Consider the following 23,888-nt stretch of genomic DNA (forward strand, 5'->3'; position numbering starts at 1 on the left):
GACCTGGGGGGGCCCTAGCTGTGTGTGCTGAGCCCCCAGACTGTCCATGCGTAGAGGGGCCTGCTCACAGCAAATGGCGTCATGCTCTGAGAATCAGGACTCCTGGGCTCTGCCAGGGCCTTGCTGTGCCAGCTCAGGCAGGGCACTGCGCCGCCCCGTGCCTCAGTTTTCCCCCGGTGAGGTCCACCCTTGGGGGTGAGGGGGCATAACTAACAAGCCAGCATAAAGCGCGGCTTGCAATGAATGTGCCAGCCCTGCAGCTTCATCCCAATCCCAGGTCCACAGTCACCGCACTGACCCCCCTTTCCTGAGGGTGACAACGGCACCATCATGAACCCCGGGGGTCACTGGGCCGCACACCCGGAGCCTGCGAGCTTTGCTGCCACAGCAGGGGTCAATCCCTGGCCCCTACCGGCTGAGCTAAAGCAGAATCGCCACTCAGGGTACCGGGTTTATGACACATAGATTAGCAGCTCTGCCCTTGCCCAGTAGGGAGCAGAGTGGCTAGCCAGTCCATGGCAAGCACTTCTAGAACCCTTCCCCCTTCTGAGGGGCTCAGTGGGAGCTAGGCCCCCAACCTGCCTCCCATGATCCCTTGGGACACTCCAGACGTTGCACGGGTTAACCAGTCAATTCCCCCTTGGCACGAGAGAATGCCATCCTCCCTGTCACAGAGATGGAGAAACTGAGGCAGAAGGGAGTGACCTGCCCCAGCAGGCCCAGCCAGGGCCCAGCTGGATCTCCAAGTGCCGGATCCCCAGCTCCCTGGCCATTGCTCCAGCATCACCTTGCTGCTCATACTTAGTGGAGGGAGCGGGGGGCTAGCCCTCGCATTCCTGGTCACTAGCTGGGTGTCCCCCCGCAGGTGATTCTGAGGCACCATAGCCTGGAACGCTCTAACCCCAGGTTGAACTCGGACCTTGACTTCCTGAGGCTTCTGGCCCTTTGTCCTCGGGCAGGAATCTGCTCCTGCGAACAATGGGGACTTCCTGGCAGGTCTCCACTCCCTGCCTCGCCCATCTGCTTTCCCAGCAGCTCTCGCCCGCAGGCAGCGGCGTCTGCCCCTCCCCATTACATCTGGGCGCCCCAGGCTTGCACCAGCCCCTCCCCACCCAAAGGCGTCTCCTGGCTCCAGAGAGCTGGGACTCCTCATCCCAGCTGCTCTCCAGCCAGAACCTCAGCCCCGGGGGAGCAGGGCTCTGTGCGATGGGTCGCGCACGCAAGTGTGTTCGTCCCCTGGGTGGGATCACAGCCTCAGCCCAGATAAAGCCTCCAGGGCGCCCACACCCGCGGGCTCCGGGGCATGAGCTGGGCGCCAGGAGGAAACTTCTTCCAAAAGGGCAACAACACAGCACAGCCGGGTGGACTGGGGGGGTTAGAGTAGCTGGCCCAGGCCACCGCAGTGTGTGAGAAGAGATGACCGGAGCCGGTGGACGAGGCCAGCCTGGGGACCCAGGGATCTGCCTAGCTCAGAGGGGGTTAGTAATGCCTGGTCATCCGGAGGCCTTCCCAACCCCCCTCCATATACAGGGTAACTGCCCCCCCTGTCCCCCATGGGGCCAGCAACGCACGGCCAGGCAGCAATGCAAGAGCCCACGAGGCTCGGGCTCTGCGCTGAAATGAGGCCGCAGAGGCGCTGGGCCAGAGCGCGGCACTCACAGGAGGAGGGTGGTGACCAGCAGCACCGAGAGGAAGAGCGCCCTGCGCTGGCAGCCTGTGCGCTTGCTCTGTTTCTGGTACATCGTCCCCCCGCAGTTCCCACAGCAGCGGCAGCAGCAGAAGCAAAAGCCGACCAGGGGCATGAGGACGATGAAGAGGAGGCCGATGGCCGTGCAGACCAGGAAGCCCACCTCATAAACCAGCACCTAGGGCAAGAGCACCAGCATTAGCAACGTCCATCCCAGCAGGGCCCGCGGCCCTGGGCGTCACGCCTGCCCACAGAAAGGCAGCTGCCTCTGGGCCGGAGCGTGGCAGCCTAGGGCAGGCGGTGAAGGAGCGACACTGCGGGGAAGGCCCAAGGATTTGGGGAGGCAGAAAGGAGTCACCGGCTCTGAAACCTGGCCAGGCCGCTGGGCTTTCGAATCGGGCAACGTGCCTTGGGGTTTGATTCTTTCAAAGCGCTCCAGCCTGCTGCCCCTGTCTGCAGCATGGATGGCATCGCTGGGAGAGGGGCTGGGGGGGGGAAACGGGACATCACTTGGGGCATGGCTGACCTCAGAGTCCCCACTAAGCCCTGACAGGGACCTTCTCCCTCGGTGCCTCTGGGGGGCCTTGCCCCATGCCCTTCCCCGTGGCCCCGCCAGGGCCCTCACCTCTTTGTACACGGCAGGGTCCATAATGTCATTTTTCTGCTGGATCAAGTTGGTGAGGAGTTCTGGGGAAAGGAGCAAAGAGGGAAGTTAGCACCCCAGAGATGCCACAGCCCAAAGGGACTGTCCTACCCCCCCCCCCGCCTGCCCCAGTCCAACTGGCCGCATGACCCAGGCCCGAGAATTCACCCAGCAACTCCTGCTTCGAGCCCAGGAATCCGGGGCCACGCTGGATGTCACAGAGTGTGGGGGAGTTCGGGCCCTGCACCCCTCTTCCTGGGATTCACCATGACTCTCAGCCAGTCAGTAAAGCGGAAGGTTTATTGGACAATAGGAACACAGTCCAAAACAGAGCTTGTGGGTACAACCAGCACCCCTTAGTCAAGTCCTTCTGGGGGGGCAGGGAACTTAGACCCCAGCCCTGGAGTTCCCTGCATTCCACCACCCAGCACCAAACTGAAACTAACCCCCCCCCAGCCAGCTCCCTCCTGCAGCCTTTGTCCAGTTCCCCCAGCAGAGGTGTCACCTCCCCCATCCCCGTCCTGGCTCAGGTAACAGGCTCTCAGGTCTCCCATTGAATCCCCCCTGCCACATTCCCAGGTCAACACTCCCCCCTCCCTGCTGCATCACATCTCTCCCCCCTTCGAGACTGAACTGAGCGGGGTCACTCTGAGGGGAAGTTCGGGGCCCCAACTCTGGGACAACGCATCCGCTATCAGGTTGGCATTTCCCTTCACGTGGACCACGTCCATGTCGTAATCCTGCAGGAGCAGGCTCCACCTCAGGAGCTTGGCGTTGGCTCCTTTCATCGGGTGCAGCCAGGTCAGGGGAGAGGGGTCGGTGTACACGGTGAAGTGTCGCCCAAAGAGATAGGGCTCTAGTTTCTTGAGGGCCCACACCATGGCCAGGCACTCCTTCTCGATGGCCGCGTAGTGTTGCTCCCGGGGTAGCAACTTCTTGCTCAGGTACACGATGGGGTGTCTCTCCCCCTTTTCATCCTCCTGCATTAACACCGCCCCCAGTCCCGTGTCGGAGGCGTCGGTGAACACCACAAAGGGCTTGTCAAAGTCTGGGTTTGCCAGAACTGGGCCACTGACCAGAGCCTCCTTCAGCGCCCGGAAAGCCTCCTGGCACTGCTCGGTCCAGACCACCTTGTCTGGCTTCCCCTTCTTGCATAGCTCAGTGATGGGGGTGGCTATGGCGCTAAAGTGGGGCACAAATCTTCGGTAGTATCCTGCCATCCCAATAAAGGCTTGGACCTGCTTTTTGGTGTGGGGAGCGGGCCAGTCTCTGATCACCTCCACCTTGGCTGGTTCCGGCTTTAGGCGGCCGCTCCCCACCCGATGGCCCAGGTAAGATACTTCCGCCATCCCCACCTTGCACTTCTCCGCTTTTACAGTCAGCCCAGCCCCCTGGAGTTGGTCCAGCACTTGTCTAACCTGGGACACGTGGTCCTCCCAGGTCTGGCTAAAGACACAGATGTCATCAATATACGCCACGGCAAAACTCTCCATCCCCCTCAGGAGCTGGTCCACTAGGCGCTGGAAGGTGGCCGGCGCTCCCTTGAGGCCGAAAGGCAGGGTCAGGAACTCATAGAGCTCCGGAGGGGTGATAAAGGCCGATTTCAGCCAGGCATCTGCATCCAGCGGCACTTGCCAGTAGCCCTTTGTAAGGTCCATGGTGGTAAGGTACCGAGCTCCTCCCAGCTTGTCTAGGAGCTCATCAGGCCTGGGCATGGGGTAGGCATCTGATACAGTGATGGCATTGAGCTTCCCATAGTCCACACAGAACCAGATCGACCCGTCCTTTTTGGGGACCAGCACCACGGGTGAGGCCCAAGGGCTGGCAGATGGCTGGATCACCCCCAAAGCCAGCATGTCCCTGACCTCCCTTTCCAGGTCCTGAGCAGTTTTCCCTGTGACTCGGAAGGGGGAGCATCTTATTGGCGGGTGCGACCCTGTCTGCACCCGGTGGACAGTCAGATTAGTGCGTCCAGGCTGGTTGGAAAACAGCTGTCGGTATGGATGCAGCACCCCCCTGACCTCAGCTTGCTGGGCAGGGGTTAGCTGATCCGAGAGGGGAATTGTTTCCAGGGGGGAACCAGCTCTGGTCCCAGGGAATAGATCTACTAAAGGGTCATCTCCCTGCTCCTCCCAATGTCCACACACGGCCAACACCACATTCCCCCTGGCATAATATGGCTTCATCATATTCACATGGCACACCCGGCGGTGGTGCGCCCGGTTAGACAGCTCCACCACATAGTTTACCTCGTTTAGCTGCTTGACGACCTTGAAAGGTTCCTCCCAGGCGGCCTATAGTTTGTTCTTTCTCACAGGGATAAGAACCATCACCGGATCCCCGGTGGCGTAGGCATGGGCCCGTGCCCTGCGGTCATACCAGACCTTCTGCTTCTTCTGGGCTCTGGCCAGATTCTCCCTGGCCAGGCCCATGAGTTCAGCCAGTCTCTCTCAGAAGATCAGGACATACTCCACCCCTGACTCTCCATCGGGAGTGGCCATCCCCTCCCATTCGTCTCTCATCAGGTCCAGGGGGCCCCTCACCCTCCTTCCATATAACAGTTCGAAAGGCGAAAATCAGGTAGACTCCTGGGGCACCTCCCTGTACACGAACAGCAGGTGAGGTAAGTACTTGTCCCAATCCTGCGGGTGCTGGTGCATAAAGGTTTTCAGCATCATCTTTAGCGTCCCGTTAAATCTCTCCACCAGCCCATTGGACTGGGGGTGATAAGCTGAGGCCCAGTTGTGCCGGACCCCACATTTCTCCCACAAGCACAGGAGCAGGGCCGACATGAAGTTGGAGCCTTGGTCTGTCAAGACTTCCTTGGGGAACCCCACTCGGCTGAAAATGGTCAGGAGCGCATCGGCCACGGTGTCTGCTTCAATGGAAGGTAAGGGCACTGCCTCGGGGTAGCAGGTGGCAAAATCTACCACCACCAGAATGTATTTCTTCCCTGACCGGGTCGTCTTGCTGAGAGGCCCCACGATGTCCATGGCCACCTTCTGGAAAGGCTCCTCTGTGATGGGCAAAGGCCTCAAAGCCGCTTTCCCCTTGTCCCGGGCCTTCCCCACCCTCTGACAGGGGTCACAGGATCGGCAATACTGCCGGACCGTGGTAAAGACCCCGGGCCAGTAAAAGTTCTGTAGCAACCTCTGCCGGGTGCGCCGGATTCCCTGGTGCCCTGCAAGGGGGATGTCATGGGCCAGGTACAGTAGCTTGCAGCGATACTTCTGGGGGACCACCAGCTGCCTCCTGATCCCACAGGACTCTACTTCCCTTCTGGGAGCCCATTCTCGGTACAGGAACCCCTTCTCCCACAGGAACCTCTCCTGGCAGCCTCTCCTCATGGTCCGTACCACACTGAGGTCAGCCAGGTCCCTGAGCTTCTGCAAGGAGGGATCTTTCCTCAACTCGGCCTGGAACTCAGCGGCTGGGGAAGGGATGGGGCCCGGTTCCCCCTCAGTGGCCAGGTCTGAGGCCTCCGCCTCTCTGAGCCGTGCCCCTTGGCACTCCCTCCCCACCCAGGTAGGGTCCTGCGCCTCCGATGTGGTACCCTCCCCGAGGTTGGGGCGCAGTACCTCTTGCAGGCTCTGGCTACAGGTCACAACCAGGGCGGTCTGGGGCTTGCTTGGCCAGTCCTCTAGGTCCCCCCATCAACACCTCAGTGGGCAAATGGTGGTGCACCCCCACCTCCTTGGGGCCCTCCTTGGCCCCCCATTTCAGGTGTACCCTTGCCACGGGCACCTTAAATGGGGTCCCACCCACCCCCGTCAGGGTCAGGTAGGTGTTGGGCACCACCCGATATGGGGCCACCACCTCGGGCCGGGCCAGCGTCACCTCCGCGCCCGTATCCCAGTATCCATTGACCTTCCTCCCATCCACCTCCAGGGGAACAAGGCACTCGCTCCGGAGGGACAGCCCCACGCCTACCCTGTAAACCGAGCATCCTGAGTCCAGAGCCTCCAGCCCTCTGGCGGAGGTGGCCTGGGGTACTCTTCCCTCCTGAGCAGGTGGTAAGCTATCAGCCCCCCTTGCCTGGGCCGTCTGCCCCTCGTCCAGCTGGGTCCCTACCCAGTTAACCCTGGGTAGGTTGAGTCCACTCAGTCTGTCCCCTAGCCTGGGGCCCCGGGTCCATACGTGGCCTCTCTGGCCACAGTGATAGCAGCTCAGGTCACATTGGTCCCCTCGACCGAGTCGGAGGGGCCCGACGCCAGGCGTTCCCCTTGGGAGGGGGTTCTCCATATTTCCCCGCTGGGAGGTCCCATGGTGACTCTCTCTCTGCATTGGGGGGGGCCTGTTCTTTTGGGACTCCTCCCTACTACCCCCTGACCGACTGTTCACAAACTCATCAGCCAGCTGCCCTGCGTGCTGGGGGTTCTCGAGCTTTTTGTCCACCAACCACAGCCTCAGGTCGGAAGGGCACTGTTCATACAGTTGCTCCAGTACGCATTGGTCAAGCAGGTCGTCTTTAGCTTGGGCCCCAGCTGTCCACTTGCAGGCATACCCCTGCATCCGGTTGACCAGTTGTAGGTAGGTGACCTCAGGCATTTTACGCTGACTCTGGAACCTTCTCTGGTACATCTCAGGGGTCAGCCCAAACTCACGGAGCAGGGCTTGTTTGAACAGTTCGTAGTCCCCTGCCTCCGGCCCTTTCATTCGGCTGTACACCTCCACGGCTTTGGGGTCCAGTAAGGGGGTGAGAAACTGGAGCCTGTCTGTGGGGTCAACCCTGTGCAACTCGCAGGCATTCTCAAAGGCCGTCAGGAAGCTATCTATGTCCTCCCCCTCCTTATGCTGGGCCAGGAAGCACTTATCAAAGCTCCTTGCAGTCTTGGGTCCCCCCTCACTCACCGCAGCCGGGGCCCCACTGCTCCTCAGCCTGGCCAGCTCCAGCTCATGGTGTCTCTGCTTCTCTTCATGCTGCCTCTGTTTCTCCTTCTCCTCCTGCTCATGTTGACGTTGTTTTTCATGATCCTCCAGCTCCCTCATTTCATCTCCCTCTCCCATTCCAGCCGCATCCGCTCCAGGGATGGGGAGCTCTGCCGGGAGGATCCCCTGCCAGCTGCCGGGGTCAGGGTGCCCTCGGTATTCGCTGGGCTTCCCCCAACCCCTCCCCCAGGCATAGGTAGGAAGGGTCTCAGGATGTCCTCAGCAGCAGTCTGACCCCTCCCAGCCCGGTTAGGCCCCAGGGCCCACGCTGCGTCCACCGGGCGCCTTCCCTCAGGGACAGGGATCGGGTCATCCAAGCGATCCCTCTCCTCCAACTGGGCAATCAGCTGTTCCTTGGTGGACCTCCCGATGCGCAGCCCCCTCTGCCTGCACAGCTCCACCAGGTCGCTCTTCAGGCGTTTAGCGTACATCTCCCTGCTGGCCACTCTCAGGCCAGGCAGCTTTCCACGGTTTCCAGGAAAAGCCCCTAGTGTGCCAGTCCTTCTTGAGATCACCACCTCTTTGCCAGGGTCGAGCTGCAGACTCCTCCGCCCCTGGGACCGCTCGCTGCAATCCCCCGGGGGACCCTGTTTCTGCAAGAGTCCTTCTCTCGGGTCACACGCTGCCAGGGTTTACCCGCCCCCTGAAACCGTCTCTCTATGAATCTTCAGCACGCCTGGTCCCCGTCAATCCCCCTTCATTTTACTGCTCCCCAATCACTTACTGCAGGAAGCACCGTCCATGGGGTGCAGCAGGTCCCACCACTGCCACCAGTTGACACAGAGTGTGGGGGAGTCCTGGCCCTGCACCCCTCTTCCTGGAATTCTCTGTGACTCTCAGCCAGCCAATAAAGCAGAAGGTTTATTGGACAATAGGAACACAGTCTAAAACAGAGCTTGTGGGTACAACCAGGACCCCTCAGTCCATTCCTTCTGTGGGGAGGGAGCTTAGACCCCAGACTTGGGGTTCCCTGCGTTCCACCACCCAGCACAAAAGTGAAACCAAAACCCCCCCAGCAGGCTCTCTCCTGCAGCCTCTGTTCACATTCCTGGGCAGAGGTGTTACCTCCCCCTCCCCCTCCTGGCTCAGGTGACAGGCTCTCAGGTCTCCCATCCCCAGGGAAACCCCCCTGCCACATTCCCAGCTCAACACTCCCCCTCTCTGCTGCATCACACTGGAGCAGGACTCTCAGGGACAATCCCTGGTTACGTCAACACTGCACTAAACGCCCATGGCTGGTCCGGGTCAGCTGGGTCAGGCTGCCCAGGATCCACGGCACAGAGCCCCGAGCCATGGCAGCACTGCCTCCCCCAGTGAGCCCCAGCCCAGGTCCCCCTCTCCAGCAGGAGGGTCCCCTGCTCCCTGGTGCTCTCACTTCTCCCCCCGGGTCCTGGTCACCCCGGCCCCTCCCTCCTTACGACCCGGAGCTCGAGGGCAGAAGGGTTTGTGTGGAAGGGACACTGCTGAGCAAAAGGCTGGTGCTGCAGGGAGTGGGGTGGGGCTCAGCAGGGGGCGCTCTCCCCTCGCAGTCAGTGCTGACCCAGTGCAGCGTACGGGGTGCAGGGACTGGGGGTGCCATCTGTCCCTGTGGAAAGCAGAAATCACAGGACTGCAGTGGGGATCACGTCCCCCGGCCACGCTGGGCTGTGAGCACCTCAGCTGACAGTCTCTTTCCCAGGGGTTGATGTGCAGACACGGGCCGGGCTCACCCCACCACAATGGGCACCAGGGACACTATCCTGCTGGGGCATATCCAGAGGATGTTCTCTCGCGAGTGCATTTCCAGCCTCCAGCCAGGCCTGGCAAACCCACAGCTCTAATTCCAAACTGCATGAACTCCTCCCTTTCCAGCTGGAACTGGTTTCCTTCCCATGTCCTGCTTTCCCCTTGCATCACCCCAGAGCCCCACTTATCCCCCTGCCCCCCGACCCACTGTGTATTTGGCAAGCTCTCCAGGGCACAGCCCCACACCGTCACACCTGTGCGGCAGCCGGAAACAAACCATGAAATCAAACAAGTCAGGTCACTGCCAAGAACCAGATGGCTTGTTTGCAAACTACAAAACAAACAGGAGGTCCAAAGGGGTGACAAGGAAACACAAGCTCAGGGGAGGAAAAGGGAGCAAACAAAAGCACCTCAGGCCCTTACAAAAAGCAGGGGAACCGGTCCAGATTGGGTCAGGGGTTATGTGGTTTAGAGGAACCAGAGCACTTTCCGAACTGTGTGTCATGATTGCTTCACCTTCCAGTGAGGTGCAGGCACCCTGGGGGCGGAACATGGCAGCTGTTTAGCAGCACCCAGCAGCCTGAAGCGAAAGCGTCTCCCATGGTTGGTGCAGAAGGACCGGTCTGGGCAGACACCAGGGCTAGTCGCTCTAGGATCTTAGCTCACCACAAGCAGCCAGGACCTTGGTCATATGGCTCCTTTGAGAGATGGTCCCTCCAGCACCCCCTCGGCACTGGCTCACAGGGAAGAATCAGCAACCCCACTGCCTGCACCCTCTGGCTTTCCTAGGCAGTCTCCCCCACAACCCACACTAGACACAGGTCACCCCTCTCCATCACTGGCCCACATCTGCGTGCATTACAAATGGGGAAGACTCATTATCCTCGTTTTACAGAGCAGAGAAACGGAGGCACAGAGAGCCCGAAGCCAGAGTTTTCACTGACCTCGGGTGCTCAAGCTGAGACCCCTAACAAAGGGGCCTGACTCTCAGAGGGGCTGGGCCCCACAAACCCATCTCTGGCCAGCAGGACCCGCTGGCGCTGTGAGCTCTGCAGCTCCCCAGGGGCCCCAAATTCAGTAGACACTTTGGAAAAATCGTCCCCATGTGACTCGCCCCAGCCCGCAGAGTGAGTGTGGCATGCAACCCAGGAGTCCTGGCTCCCAGGTCTGTGCTTTAACAGGGGCTGGTAGGCTGTCACCACGCAGATCTTCCTGCAGTGGCTCAAAGCAGACCAGAGAGTCCTGCACTCAGAGATGAAGGATTCCCAGCTCCTTCCAGCTGGCTCGCCAAGTCAGCAAGGGACAGAGGGAGGGATAGCTCCGTGGTTTGAGCATTGGCCTGCTAAACCCAGGGTTGTGAGTTCAATCCTTGAGGGGGCCATTTAGGGATCTGGGGCAAAAATTGGGGATGGGTCCTGCTTTGAGCAGGGGGTTGGACTAGATGACCTCCTGAGGTCCCTTCCAACCCTGAGATTCTATGAGTTTATGACAGAGCTGGTCTAGGTGCTCCCCTCAGGACCCCACCCGCTACTGACTCACAAACTCAGTTCAGGCTCTGCAGAGAGGAGCCCAATCCTGGCAGCTGCCAGGGGAGAACGGAAGAATGGCCAGACTGTGTCACACCAACAGTGTCTCTAGCCCAGGATCCCGGCCAGAGCGCGCTTGGAAAATAGCACCGGCTGGGTCACCAAAAGCAGCTGGATGATGGGATGAAACAAGCCTCATGGGACGTAAGAACGGCCAGACTGGGTCAGACCCCAGACTCCATCTAGCCCAGGATCCTGTCTGCCGACAGTGGCCAGTGCCAGGTGCCCCAGAGGGACTGAACAGAACAGGGAATCATCAGGTGACCCATCCCCTGTCGTTCCCTCCCAGCTTCTGGCAAACAGAGGCTAGGGACACCCAGATCATGGAGTTGCTTCCCTGCCCATCCTGGCTAATAGCCATTGCTGGACCTGTCCTACAGGAACTGATCTAGTTCTTTTCTGAACCCAGTTATAATTTTGACCCTCACAACATCCCCTGGTAACGAGTTCCATGGGCTGACTGCTCAGAAGTACTTTCTTGTGTTTGTTTTAAACCTGCTGCTTGTTCATTCCATGCGGTGACCCTGGTTTGTGTTACGTGAAGGGGTAAATAACACTTCCCTGGTCACTGGCTCCACCCCCAGTCACGATTTTATAGCCCTCGATCACAGCCCCCCCTTAGTTGTCTCTTTGCCAAGATGAACAGCCCCAGTCTTAAAAAGAAAAGGAGTACTTGTGGCACCTTAGAGACTAACCAATTTATTTGAGCATGAGCTTTCGTGAGCTACAGCTCACTTCATCGGATGCATACCGTGGAAACTGCAGCAGACTTTATATACACACAGAGAACATGAAACAATACCTCCTCCCACCCCACTGTCCTGCTACACAGTTTGCGTCAGGGAAGCCTGGCTGTTTAAAAATAGCCAGAGCTTCGCGCACCAGCTGAGCGGCGGCGAACCAGCTGAGCAGCAGGGGACAGCAGAGCAGCTCACAGCAGGAGTTTGCCTGGGAGTTCACCTGGAGTGAGCCCTGTGACGCTTACGTCTTGCAAACTGCTCTGAGGAAGCTCATAGTAGGAAGGTGATATGGAAGGGTGGGGTTCAGCTGTTGTGACCTGCACTGGATGTGCCATGTTTGTCTTTCTTCCACAGGACAGAAGCGACTTTGTCTGTACAAAGTGCAAGCTGGTCTCCATATTGGAAGAGAAGATTGAAGGTCTGGAGCAACAGATAACGACCCTGCGTTGCATACGAGAAACTGCGGATTTTCTGGACAAAACTCAGGATAGGCTTCTAGGGGCACAAAGCTCTACAGATATAGAGCAGGTTGCACAGAGGAGCCAAGAGGCCAGTGAAGAAGCTTGGCAACATGTGACCTCCAGAAGAGGTAAGCGGAATGTCCGGGTTCCAGTAACACAGACACAGGTAACTAACCGCTTTCATGTTCTCTCCACAGGTACCGTTGCGGAGAGTGGACCAGATGATATGTCTGGGGCGAGAAAGCAGAAGGAGACTCCGCTGGTTGGAAGGCATGAGATGCTATGTCCTGAGGTTGGGGGTTCCACGACCACCACTCCCAAGAGGAGAAGGCGGGTGGTGGTGGTCGGGGACTCTCTCCTCCGGGGGACTGAGTCATCTATCTGCCGCCCTGACCGGGAAAACCGAGAAGTCTGCTGCTTGCCAGGGGCTAAGATTCGCGATGTGACGGAGAGACTGCCGAGACTCATCAAGCGCTCGGATCGCTACCCCTTCCTGCTTCTCCACGTGGGCACCAATGATACTGCCAAGAATGACCTTGAGCGGATCACTGCGGACTACGTGGCTCTGGGAAGAAGGATAAAGGAGTTGGAGGCGCAAGTGGTGTTCTCGTCCATCCTCCCCGTGGAAGGAAAAGGCCTGGGTAGGGACCGTCGAATCGTGGAAGTCAACGAATGGCTACGCAGGTGGTGTCGGAGAGAAGGCTTTGGATTCTTCGACCATGGGATGGTGTTCCATGAAGGAGGAGTGCTGGGCAGAGACGGGCTCCATCTTACGAAGAGAGGGAAGAGCATCTTTGCCAGCAGGCTGGCTAAACCTAGTGAGGAGGGCTTTAAACTAGGTTCACCGGGGGAAGGAGACCAAAGCCCTGAGGTAAGTGGGAAAGCGGGATACCGGGAGGAAGCACAGGCAGGAATGTCTGTGAGGAGAGGGCTCCTGCCTCATACTGGGAATGAGGGGCGATCAACAGGTTATCTCAAGTGCTTATATACGAATGCACAAAGCCTTGGAAACAAGCAGGGAGAACTGGAGGTCCTGGTGATGTCAAGGAACTATGACGTGATCGGAATAACAGAGACTTGGTGGGATAACTCACATGACTGGAGTACTGTCATGGATGGTTATAAACTGTTCAGGAAGGACAGGCAGGGCAGAAAAGGTGGGGGAGTAGCACTGTATGTAAGGGAGCAGTATGACTGCTCAGAGCTCCGGTACGAAACTGCAGAAAAACCTGAGTGTCTCTGGATTAAGTTTAGAAGTGTGTGCAACAAGAGTGATGTAGTGGTGGGAGTCTGCTATAGACCACCGGACCAGGGGGATGAGGTAGATGAGGCTTTCTTCCGGCAGCTCACGGAAGCTACTAGATCGCATGCCCTGATTCTCATGGGTGACTTTAATTTTCCTGATATCTGCTGGGAGAGCAATACAGCGGTGCATAGACAATCCAGGAAGTTTTTGGAAAGTGTAGGGGACAATTTCCTGGCGCAAGTGCTAGAGGAGCCAACTAGGGGGGGCGCTTTTCTTGACCTGCTGCTCACAAACCGGGTAGAATTAGTGGGGGAAGCAAAAGTGGACGGGAATCTGGGAGGCAGTGACCATGAGTTGGTTGAGTTCAGGATCCTGACGGAGGGAAGAAAGGTAAGCAGCAGGATACGGACCCTGGACTTCAGGAAAGCAGACTTCGACTCCCTCAGGGAACGGATGGCCAGGATCCCCTGGGGGACTAACTTGAAGGGGAAAGGAGTCCAGGAGAGCTGGCTGTATTTCAAGGAATCCCTGTTGAGGTTACAGGGACAAACCATCCCAATGAGTCGAAAGAATAGTAAATATGGCAGGCGACCAGCTTGGCTTAATGGTGAAATCCTAGCGGATCTTAAACATAAAAAAGAAGCTTACAAGAAGTGGAAGGTTGGACATATGACCAGGGAAGAGTATAAAAATATTGCTTGGGCATGTAGGAATCATATCAGGAGGGCCAAATCGCACCTAGAGCTGCAGCTAGCAAGAGATGTCAAGAGTAACAAGAAGGGTTTCTTCAGGTATGTTGGCAACAAGAAGAAAGCCAAGGAAAGTGTGGGCCCCTTACTGAATGAGGGAGGCAACCTAGTGACAGAGGATGTGGAAAAAGCTAATGTACTCAATGCTTTTTTTGCCTCTGTTTTCACTAACAAGGTCAGCTCCCAGACTGCTGCGCTGGGCATCACAAAATGGGGAAGAGATGGCCAGCCCTCTGTGGAGATAGAGGTGGTTAGGGACTATTTAGAAAAGCTGGACGTGCACAAGTCCATGGGGCCGGACGACTTGCATCCAAGAGTGCTGAAGGAATGGGCGGCTGTGATTGCAGAGCCATTGGCCATTATCTTTGAAAACTCGTGGCGAACCGGGGAAGTCCCGGATGACTGGAAAAAGGCTAATGTAGTGCCAATCTTTAAAAAAGGGAAGAAGGAGGATCCTGGGAACTACAGGCCAGTCAGCCTCACCTCAGTCCCTGGAAAAATCATGGAGCAGGTCCTCAAAGAATCAATCCTGAAGCACTTGCATGAGAGGAAAGTGATCAGGAACAGCCAGCATGGATTCACCAAGGGAAGGTCATGCCTGACTAATCTAATCGCCTTTTATGATGAGATTACTGGTTCTGTGGATGAAGGGAAAGCAGTGGATGTATTGTTTCTTGACTTTAGCAAAGCTTTTGACACGGTCTCCCACAGTATTCTTGTCAGCAAGTTAAGGAAGTATGGGCTGGATGAATGCACTATAAGGTGGGTAGAAAGCTGGCTAGATTGTCGGGCTCAACGGGTAGTGATCAATGGCTCCATGTCTAGTTGGCAGCCGGTATCAAGTGGAGTGCCCCAAGGGTCGGTCCTGGGGCCGGTTTTGTTCAATATCTTCATAAATGATCTGGAGGATGGTGTGGATTGCACTCTCAGCAAATTTGCGGATGATACTAAACTGGGAGGAGTGGTAGATACGCTGGAGGGGAGGGATAGGATACAGAAGGACCTAGACAAATTGGAGGATTGGGCCAAAAGAAATCTGATGAGGTTCAATAAGGATAAGTGCAGGGTCCTGCACTTAGGACGGAAGAACCCAATGCACAGCTACAGACTAGGGACCGAATGGCTAGGCAGCAGTTCTGCGGAAAAGGACCTAGGGGTGACAGTGGACGAGAAGCTGGATATGAGTCAGCAGTGTGCCCTTGTTGCCAAGAAGGCCAATGGCATTTTGGGATGTATAAGTAGGGGCATAGCGAGCAGATCGAGGGATGTGATCGTTCCCCTCTATTCGACATTGGTGAGGCCTCATCTGGAGTACTGTGTCCAGTTTTGGGCCCCACACTTCAAGAAGGATGTGGATAAATTGGAGAGAGTCCAGCGAAGGGCAACAAAAATGATTAGGGGTCTGGAACACATGAGTTATGAGGAGAGGCTGAGGGAGCTGGGATTGTTTAGCCTGCAGAAGAGAAGAATGAGGGGGGATTTGATAGCTGCTTTCAACTACCTGAAAGGGGGTTCCAAAGAGGATGGCTCTAGACTGTTCTCAATGGTAGCAGATGACAGAACGAGGAGTAATAGTCTCAAGTTGCAGTGGGGGAGGTTTAGATTGGATATTAGGAAAAACTTTTTCACTAAGAGGGTGGTGAAACACTGGAATGCGTTACCTAGGGAGGTGGTAGAATCTCCTTCCTTAGAGGTTTTTAAGGTCAGGCTTGACAAAGCCCTGGCTGGGGTGATTTAACTGGGAATTGGTCCTGCTTCGAGCAGGGGGTTGGACTAGATGACCTTCTGGGGTCCCTTCCAACCCTGATATTCTATGATTCTATGACTAACACGGCTGTTACTCTGAAGCCCCAGTCTTATTAATCTCCCCATATATGGAAGCTGTTCCAGCCCCTAATCACTTTTGTTGCCCTGCTCTGTACTTTTTCCAATTCTAATGTATCGTTTTTGAGACGGGACCACCAGAACTGCACGCAGTGTTCATGGTGTGGGCGTGTCCTGGATTTCTACAGTGGCATTACGATATTTTCTGGTTTTTAATCTATCCCTTTCCTAATAGTTCCTAACATGCTGGTTGCTTTTTTGAAGGAAGCTGCACATTGAGTGGATGTTTTCAGAGAACGATCCATGATGACGCTGAGATGTCTCTCTTGAGCTTATTTAGATCCCACAATTTTGTACTTATAGTGGGGATTTTGTCTGTGTTTATCAACATTGAATTTCATCTGCCGATGCCGTTCTGCTGCCGAGGGACAAGGTGGTTAGGTCACAGCTTTTACTGCACCTTCGGTTGGTGAATCACAATAGAACCTGGTCCAGTAAAAGATATTACCTCACCAACCTGGTGTCTCTAATATCCTGGGACCCACCCAGCTTCCACACCGCTGCATACCTCTTGTTGCCCAGTCACCCAGTTTAGCGAGATCCCTTTGTACCTCTTCGCAGTCTGCTTTGGATTTAACTGTCTGGAGTAGCTTTGTATCGTCTGCAAACTTTGCCCCCTCCCTGTTTACCCCTTTTTCCTTGTAATGGACAGAGATAAACAATAAACTGTCACATACAAATCCTGAGAATACCAGGAAGGCCCCTGATCATGCCCCGTGTAGACACACTGCTCTGACCCAGAGCACAACCCAACTCACCCCTCAGGGCCAGATGCCAGCGACAGCGCGGGGCGGCAGGAGGTGTCCGCGCAAGCCGGCTCTAGGGCCCCAGCCCGCAGGCCCCACTCATGACGGAGGGCTTTGGGGCCAGCCTGTCATTCAGACTGGGTCCCAGAGTGCTTTACAGAGCCCCCGCCAAGGGAGAGCGGGTCTCGAGGCCTTGCAGGTGAAATCGGTGACCTGAAGTCTGGGTATATCTGTTGTGCAACCCATTCACTGACATTCTATGCACCACTGCTGAGGCAGACGTGGTCACAAACCGTGCGCAGGCCACCCCCTGCTCTCAGGACTCTCAGCTCAACGCCAGGGCCCAGCTCCCACGGAGCAAATCTGCCCCCAGAACCGGCTCTGGCCAGATAAACGAAGGCAGAGCGAACTCTCCTGCCCCTTGAAATGGCTCCCACAAAACTAGTCTGCATCACAAACCCACCCCCAATGCAACACTCCTGAGGCTGAGCGCAGCTCGCTGCCTCCGGGGAACAGCACCTCCTGGGACTCCCCCACGGCCCCACGGATAACGAGGGGCGGAGGGCTCAGAGGGGAGACGAGTCTCACTGAGATGCATCCTCTGCCCCAGCTGGGTCTCTGCCTCATCTCCCATCAATGATCCCATCCACAGTGCCCCCTTTGTCCCCTACCCCAAATCTTTCCCCACTGGCCCCTGTCATGGCCTCCTGCCAGCCTCCCTTCATTCCCGGCCCTCGGGACTCCCCCACCCCACGTCCCCTCCAAGAGGCAGTGGTAACTGGTTCACTTTAACAAGCCCCACCAGGCTGCACATCCCTCCCGCGGGATGCTGTAACCCACACCACAGTCCTTCCGTCTGTTACACTCCGCATTGCACCACTCCCCATGCAGAGCTGCCAGCCCGCGCTGCCTTCGGGCTCAGCCTGCAGCAGGCTCCATGCGCTCCATAGATCTCAGGGCGCTTTGCACACATGCATCGCAATCCCATCCGAATGGTGGGGAAACTGAGGCACGGGCAGGGGCATGACCAGCCCAAGCTCCGGCAGCAAGCGAGAGCCAGCAAGCCAGGCATAGAATCCAGGAGTCCGGCCCCCCAGCCTGAGGTCCTGGGCATGGGGCCATGCTGCCTCCTGTGATAATGCGTTCGGCTAACGAGCTGCGGAGCACTGAGCAGCAAATGCCAGGGTGGCAGACACAGATCTGGGGTTCCACACAGGGCCTGGGGGACATTCAGGGCAGGGAGCGGAGGGAGAACATGTGTGGATGGTGCTGAAAACAGCTCTTCAAATGGGATCCTGAAGGGACCCAAGTAACCTAGATCTGACCCTTCCCTGCCCCACACATCAGTGCCTGGGAGCTGCAGCCACTTGCCCTGCCCCACACTGGGAAACCCAGAGAGAGGAGGAGGGGCAGCCTGGGGATGCCCGCACCATGCTCTTACCGGCTGGGAAGGCATTTGGCTGTACCAGCCCCAGGAAGGAGTGCACCATGCTGGTCAGGCCGGGCAAGCTGCCCGCGGGGGGCACTGGCTCCGGCTGGTACTCCGGCTGCAAGAGGTTCTGCATGGCCATCCTGGGCTGAGCTCCGGGGCAGCTCCAAGGGCCGCCGGGGGGAACACGCCACTCTGGGGGTGCAGTTAGCTCCTGGCCTTCCTTCACACGGTGCTCCCCAGCAGGGCTCGGGCACGCCCGGCAAGGCCAGGCTCCTGGAACAGACAAGAGGTGTGAGCTGGCCACAGACCCAGCAGCGCACTGGGCCCAGCAGGAAACGCAGAGGAGAAATAAAACACCAGCTGCTTCCTGGGGGGGGGGGGAGAAGATAGAGGTGTGGCTGCTCAGGTAGGGTGCCGGCAGGGAGACACACTGCAGGGCCGGGCCGGGCTGGGCCAGGTATGGGGCAGCCCCATCACACACCGCAGATTTGGGGGTGGGGGGAGTGAGCTGGGGACACCCCATAACGCTACAGGGGACGCCCCATAACGCTACAGAGCAGGGGAGCTGGAGAAGGAGTCCTTACCCTTTCCCAGCAGCCTCCTGCTGCCAACGGCTGCCCACTGAGGCCACCAGCATGTTGGGTTTGTGGGTTGCCTCGTTAATTTGTGATGAGAGAAAAACAGCCCCCTCCCCCCCCGGCTCCTCCTGCCCCCCACCACAGAGGCCTTGCCCAAGTCTGGCTCAAGGCCACCTCCTGCCTCACCCGTGGCCTTTGGGCAGTCTCTGAGGTGGAGGATCCGCAGGCAGAGGGTTTGGTTATTCTGGCCCCTGGGGTGTGTGATGCCCTCAGTACCCCACTCTCCCCACAGCGCTTTTACTGTGGATGAAGTGAGCTGTAGCTCACGAAAGCTCATGCTCAAATAAATTGGTTAGTCGCTAAGGTGCCACAAGTCCTCCTTTTCTTTTAGTGGCAATACTGCAACCCCCCCTACAATAACCTTGTGACCCCCCTGTGACGAAGTGGGACTGTTCTTAATGTTTCCTCTGAATAGTGTGGGGGTGCCTCAGTTTCCCCTAGGCAGTTCTTAAGTATCTAGGGGGTGGGGTAAGGGTGTATGATCATTGCAGAGCCCTAGAGGGCAGGTGTGTGCAGGGGTCTGGACACAGAGAATGGCCGACACCCTGTTTCCTGGCAACTGATGGCCTGGGCCCTTCCCCCCTGCCAGGTGAGAGCTAAAGGGTTGGAGAACAAAGGAATCAGGTGATCTCCTGGCCCGGGAAAGGAACAAAGCCCAGAGGAGGAGGGGCTGGAGGGAGTTTCAGTTTGGGGCTGGCTGGGACATGGAGTGAAGGGCAGACGTGGTTGTCTGGCTCACTGCCCCCCAAAATGGACCCAGCTGAGGGGTCCTGTTCTCTGCACCTGCAAGCTCTGTGTTAGACCATGTTCCTGTCGTCTAATAAACCTTCTGTTTTACTGGCTGGCTGAGAGTCACGTCTGACTGCGAAGTTGGGGTGCAGGACCCTCTGGCTTCCCCAGGACCCCGCCTGAGCGGACTGGCTGGGGGAAGCGCACGGAGGGGCAGAGGACGCTGAATGCTCCCAGGTCAGACCCAGGAAGGTGGAAGCCGGGTGAGCTGTGTGTCCTGCAGACAGGCTGCTCACAGAAAGGCGACTACCCCAGAGTCCTGACTGACTTCATGGGGAGCAGTTCCAGAGCATCGCCCGGGGACTCCGTGACACCCCCCCCCAACTGCTTTTTGGGTTAGGCCCTCTACAGTCACAACACCCTGAAATTTCAGATGTAAATAGCTGAAATCATGAAATTTACAATTTTTAAAATCCTATGACCGTGAAATGGACCAAAATGGACGGTGAATTTGGTAGGGCCCTACTCAATAGGGCGCAGCAGCCACCAACAGGTTAATTTGGAAACACCTGGCTCCAGGCTGGGCCCAGTTAACCCCTTCAGGGCTGTTGCACTGTGTGTGGGGCATTAACTCTGCCCTCCCAGGGGGTGACATCTGGGGCAGCCCTGTGGGTCAGGGGTCAAAGGGCGTCCAAGCAGTGAACACGGGTCCCGGGCCAGTGCCCTCTCCCTGGCCCCCTCCCTGTCGGCTAGAGGCAGACCCCCCCCAGCAATAATGGGGGAGCCTGAAAGCCCTAAGGGAGTAGGGTGAGCCCCAGTTACACACTTCCTGCCCCCCCTAGCTGCCTAGGACAGGTTCCAGCCTGCTGTGGCGAGGATCTGCCCTTGGGACCCTCCCCAGAACCTGACCCGAGTTGCCCTGAGTTTCCTCCTCGCCCGGCCGCTCCAAATGCTGGGGTGGGCACTCCAAGAGGGTCATCCCCAAGGCAAGGAGCAGGGGCCCTGTTTGAAGGGCAGCACCAGTCCCAAGAGGGGGGGGTCATGCTGTAGGCCAGCGCGGTGCCCCTGCCTGTTAGTTGGACCCCCGCAGGCAGGGGAGGGTCACAGCACATGGGTGGGTGACCCAGGAAGCGAGCCCCCTTTCCCAGGTGGGTACAGCACCCACGGCTACATCAGATCAGCACCCACGGCTACATCAGACCCACGGCCAACCTGGGCAGGGACTGCGCAGCCAGATTCAGCACCACCCCCCACTCCTTGGTCCTTCGGGGGAGGGGGACTCAGGACTGGGAGTCCAGATGCCTGGGTTCTGTTCCCAGCTCTGGGAGGGGAGTGGAGTCTAGTGGGTTAGAGCAGGGGTGGGGGCTAGGAGCCAGGACTCCTGGGTTCTGTTCCCAGCTCTGGGAGGGGAGTGGAGTCTAGTGGGTTAGAGCAGGGGTGGGGGCTAGGAGCCAGGACTCCTGGGTTCTGTTCCCAGCTCTGGGAGGGGAGTGGAGTCTAGTGGGTTAGAGCAGGGGTGGGGGCTAGGAGCCAGGACTCCTGGGTTCTGTTCCCAGCTCTGGGAGGGGAGTGGAGTCTAGTGGGTTAGAGCAGGAGTGGGGGCTAGGAGCCAGGACTCCTGGGTTCTGTTCCCAGCTCTGGGAGGGGAGTGGAGTCTAGTGGGTTAGAGCAGGGGTGGGGGTTAGGAGCCAGGACTCCTGGGTTCTGTTCCCAGCTCTGGGAGGGGAGTGGAGTCTAGTGGGTTAGAGCAGGAGTGGGGGCTAGGAGCCAGGACTCCTGGGTTCTGTTCCCAGCTCTGGGAGGGGAGTGGAGTCTAGTGGGTTAGAGCAGGAGTGGGGGCTAGGAGCCAGGACTCCTGGGTTCTGTTCCCAGCTCTGGGAGGGGAGTGGAGTCTAGTGGGTTAGAGCAGGAGTGGGGGCTAGGAGCCAGGACTCCTGGGTTCTGTTCCCAGCTCTGGGAGGGGAGTGGAGTCTAGTGGGTTAGAGCAGGGGTGGGGGCTAGGAGCCAGGACTCCTGGGTTCTGTTCCCAGCTCTGGGAGGGGAGTGGAGTCTAGTGGGTTAGAGCAGGGGTGGGGGTTAGGAGCCAGGACTCCTGGGTTCTGTTCCCAGCTCTGGGAGGGGAGTGGAGTCTAGTGGGTTAGAGCAGGGGTGGGGGGCTAGGAGCCAGGACTCCTGGGTTCTGTTCCCAGCTCTGGGAGGGGAGTGGAGTCTAGTGGGTTAGAGCAGGGGTGGGGGCTAGGAGCCAGGACTCCTGGGTTCTGTTCCCAGCTCTGGGAGGGGAGTGGAGTCTAGTGGGTTAGAGCAGGGGTGGGGGGCTAGGAGCCAGGACTCCTGGGTTCTGTTCCCAGCTCTGGGAGGGGAGTGGAGTCTAGTGGGTTAGAGCAGGGGTGGGGGCTAGGAGCCAGGACTCCTGGGTTCTGTTCCCAGCTCTGGGAGGGGAGTGGAGTCTAGTGGGTTAGAGCAGGGGTGGGGGCTAGGAGCCAGGACTCCTGGGTTCTGTTCCCAGCTCTGGGAGGGGAGTGGAGTCTAGTGGGTTAGAGCAGGGGTGGGGGGCTAGGAGCCAGGACTCCTGGGTTCTGTTCCCAGCTCTGGGAGGGGAGTGGAGTCTAGTGGGTTAGAGCAGGGGTGGGGGCTAGGAGCCAGGACTCCTGGGTTCTGTTCCCAGCTCTGGGAGGGGAGTGGAGTCTAGTGGGTTAGAGCAGGGGTGGGGGCTAGGAGCCAGGACTTCTGGGTTCTGTTCCCAGCTCTGGGAGGGGAGTGGGGTGTAGTGGTTAGGGTGGGGGGCTGGAGCCAGGACTCCTGGGTTCTGTTCCCAGCTCTGGGAGGGGAGGGGAGCGGAGTGGGGTGTAGTGGGTAGAGCAGGGGCGGGGAGCCAGGACTCCTGGGTTCTGTTCCAGCTCGGGGAGGGGAGGGGAATGGGTTAGAGCAGAGAGCAGGCCCCCTGGTTCAATAGGCAGGGGACGGATTCCCCTGCCGGGGCTGCCCCTGGTCCCCCGGTGCCGGCGGGGCTGAGGGTGGCCCCCGAGGGGCAGGCCGTGGGGCAGGCTCTCCCTGGGGAGCTCTGGGTGCCCGGGAGCCCCGGCCCGGCCGGCTCGGCTCGGCTTGCCCAGGGGCCGGGCTTAGCACTGCTCCAGCCCCCGCCCGAGCCCTCGCGAAGTTCGGCTCTGCCCAGCGGCAGCGAGCTCCCGGCTGGGGGCAGACACGGAACCCTGCCCCACACCCCGTGACCCCCACACACACACCCTGCCCCGCAGAGACCATGCCCCCCCAGAGATCCTGCCCCCCCAAAGACCCTGACCGACACACCCTGCCCCCCACACACCCTGACCCCCAGAGACCCTGCCCCCCGCACACCATGCCTCCCCAGAGCCCTGACCCACAGAGACCTGCCCCCATGACATCCTGTCCCACAGAGACCCTGCCCCACACACCCGATGCCCTCCCAGAGCCCTGAACCACACACACCCTGGCCCCCCAGAGACCCTGACCCCACACACCCTCCCCCCACATCCTGGCCCCTAGAGACCCTGCCCCACACACACCCTGACCCCACAGCGACCTGCCTACCCCCCCACCCTGACCCCCAGAGCCCTGCTTCCATAGAGACCCTGCTCCACACACACACGCTGCCCCTGAGACCTACATCTCCCCCCTCAGAGAACCTGCCCCATGCACACACACTGCCCCCCAGAGACCTGTCTACCCCCCAGCCCCACCCCTTTGCCCCACACCTCCCAACTCCCACACCAACTCCCTACCCCCCACAGAGACCTCCCCCCAGTCAGACACCCTGCCCCCCACACCCTGCTCCATCGAGACAGTACCTCCTTCCCCCCATCACCAACAGTTCCCCCCACACAGAGGCCTTGCCCCTCACACCCTGCCTCCTTCCCCCCACACACAGAGTGAGACCCTGCTCCCAAACTCTGCCCCCACATCCCATCTCCTCCCCCCATGCTTCCACCTGCTGCCTCCTCCCACCCCCCACTGTCCCGTCCAGACCCTGCCTCTCACCCACAAGCCTGGCAATAGCGCTGGGGAGCCCCTGACCCCTAGCACGGCGGGATCTCGGGACACACGGATGCCCATTAGTCGTGTTCCCCACACAGGGCACCATGCACCCTCCTGGGAAGAGCCAACCTCTGGGCTGGGCGGGGTGTTCGTCTGCACACTGGCTGCCAGGCCCAGCCCGTGGGGGGCAGAGTGGGGGGGCTGCCTCTTTGCTTCCCACTTCCCCCTCTTCTGCCTCCTCCTCCTTGCCAGGCTGAAGTTGGGTTTTTATTCCCAGCAACTTAGGCAAAGGCCAATATTATTGGACACTATATCGGTGTAACAGTAATTTGTTGGAAACTTCCTCAAACTGATGATTGAATGTGACCAACCTTTACATGATTATGTATTTATTTATTAAATAATCCAGTTAGGAGCTGGGGTTTGACTGGCTGCACGTGACCAAAAAAATCTCGGGTCACCCCAAGGGACATGGCCCACGACCAACAGCCTGTGCAACGCGCCGCAGTGGCATGCATACCCTCATCTTGTATGTGCGACGGCCGTAAGGAGCTGGGGGTTGACTGTGCGTGGCAAAATTCGTGTTGGGTCACCCCAAGTGACACGTCCCTGCCACTGCTGTTTCATTACCAAGAGATGAAGACGTCACTCCCAGAGGTGAACCTTTATCTCTGGTCTGACA

The 23,888-nt window shown here is 58.5% G+C and overlaps 1 protein-coding gene across 2 annotated transcripts in view; it reads right to left on the bottom strand.

Annotated features, from left to right (window-relative positions):
* Positions 1-18,142, bottom strand: part of LOC125639677 (prominin-1-A) — a 39,134-nt gene extending 20,992 nt beyond the window's left edge. For both annotated transcript variants that reach the window (XM_075131118.1, XM_048857266.2), the window contains exons 1-3: positions 17,838-18,142; positions 2,313-2,374; positions 1,660-1,865 (exon numbers count right to left, since the gene is read on the bottom strand). In XM_075131118.1, coding sequence (XP_074987219.1) covers positions 1,660-1,865; positions 2,313-2,374; positions 17,838-17,967 — 398 coding nt within the window. In that variant the 5' untranslated portion in view covers positions 17,968-18,142. The remainder of the gene's footprint in view (positions 1-1,659; positions 1,866-2,312; positions 2,375-17,837) is intronic.
* Between the last annotated feature and the right edge of the window lie 5,746 nt (positions 18,143-23,888).

The sequence above is a fragment of the Caretta caretta genome, chromosome 7 (assembly GCF_965140235.1).
Source record: "Caretta caretta isolate rCarCar2 chromosome 7, rCarCar1.hap1, whole genome shotgun sequence".
In the NCBI taxonomy this organism is placed as follows: Eukaryota; Metazoa; Chordata; order Testudines; family Cheloniidae; genus Caretta; species Caretta caretta.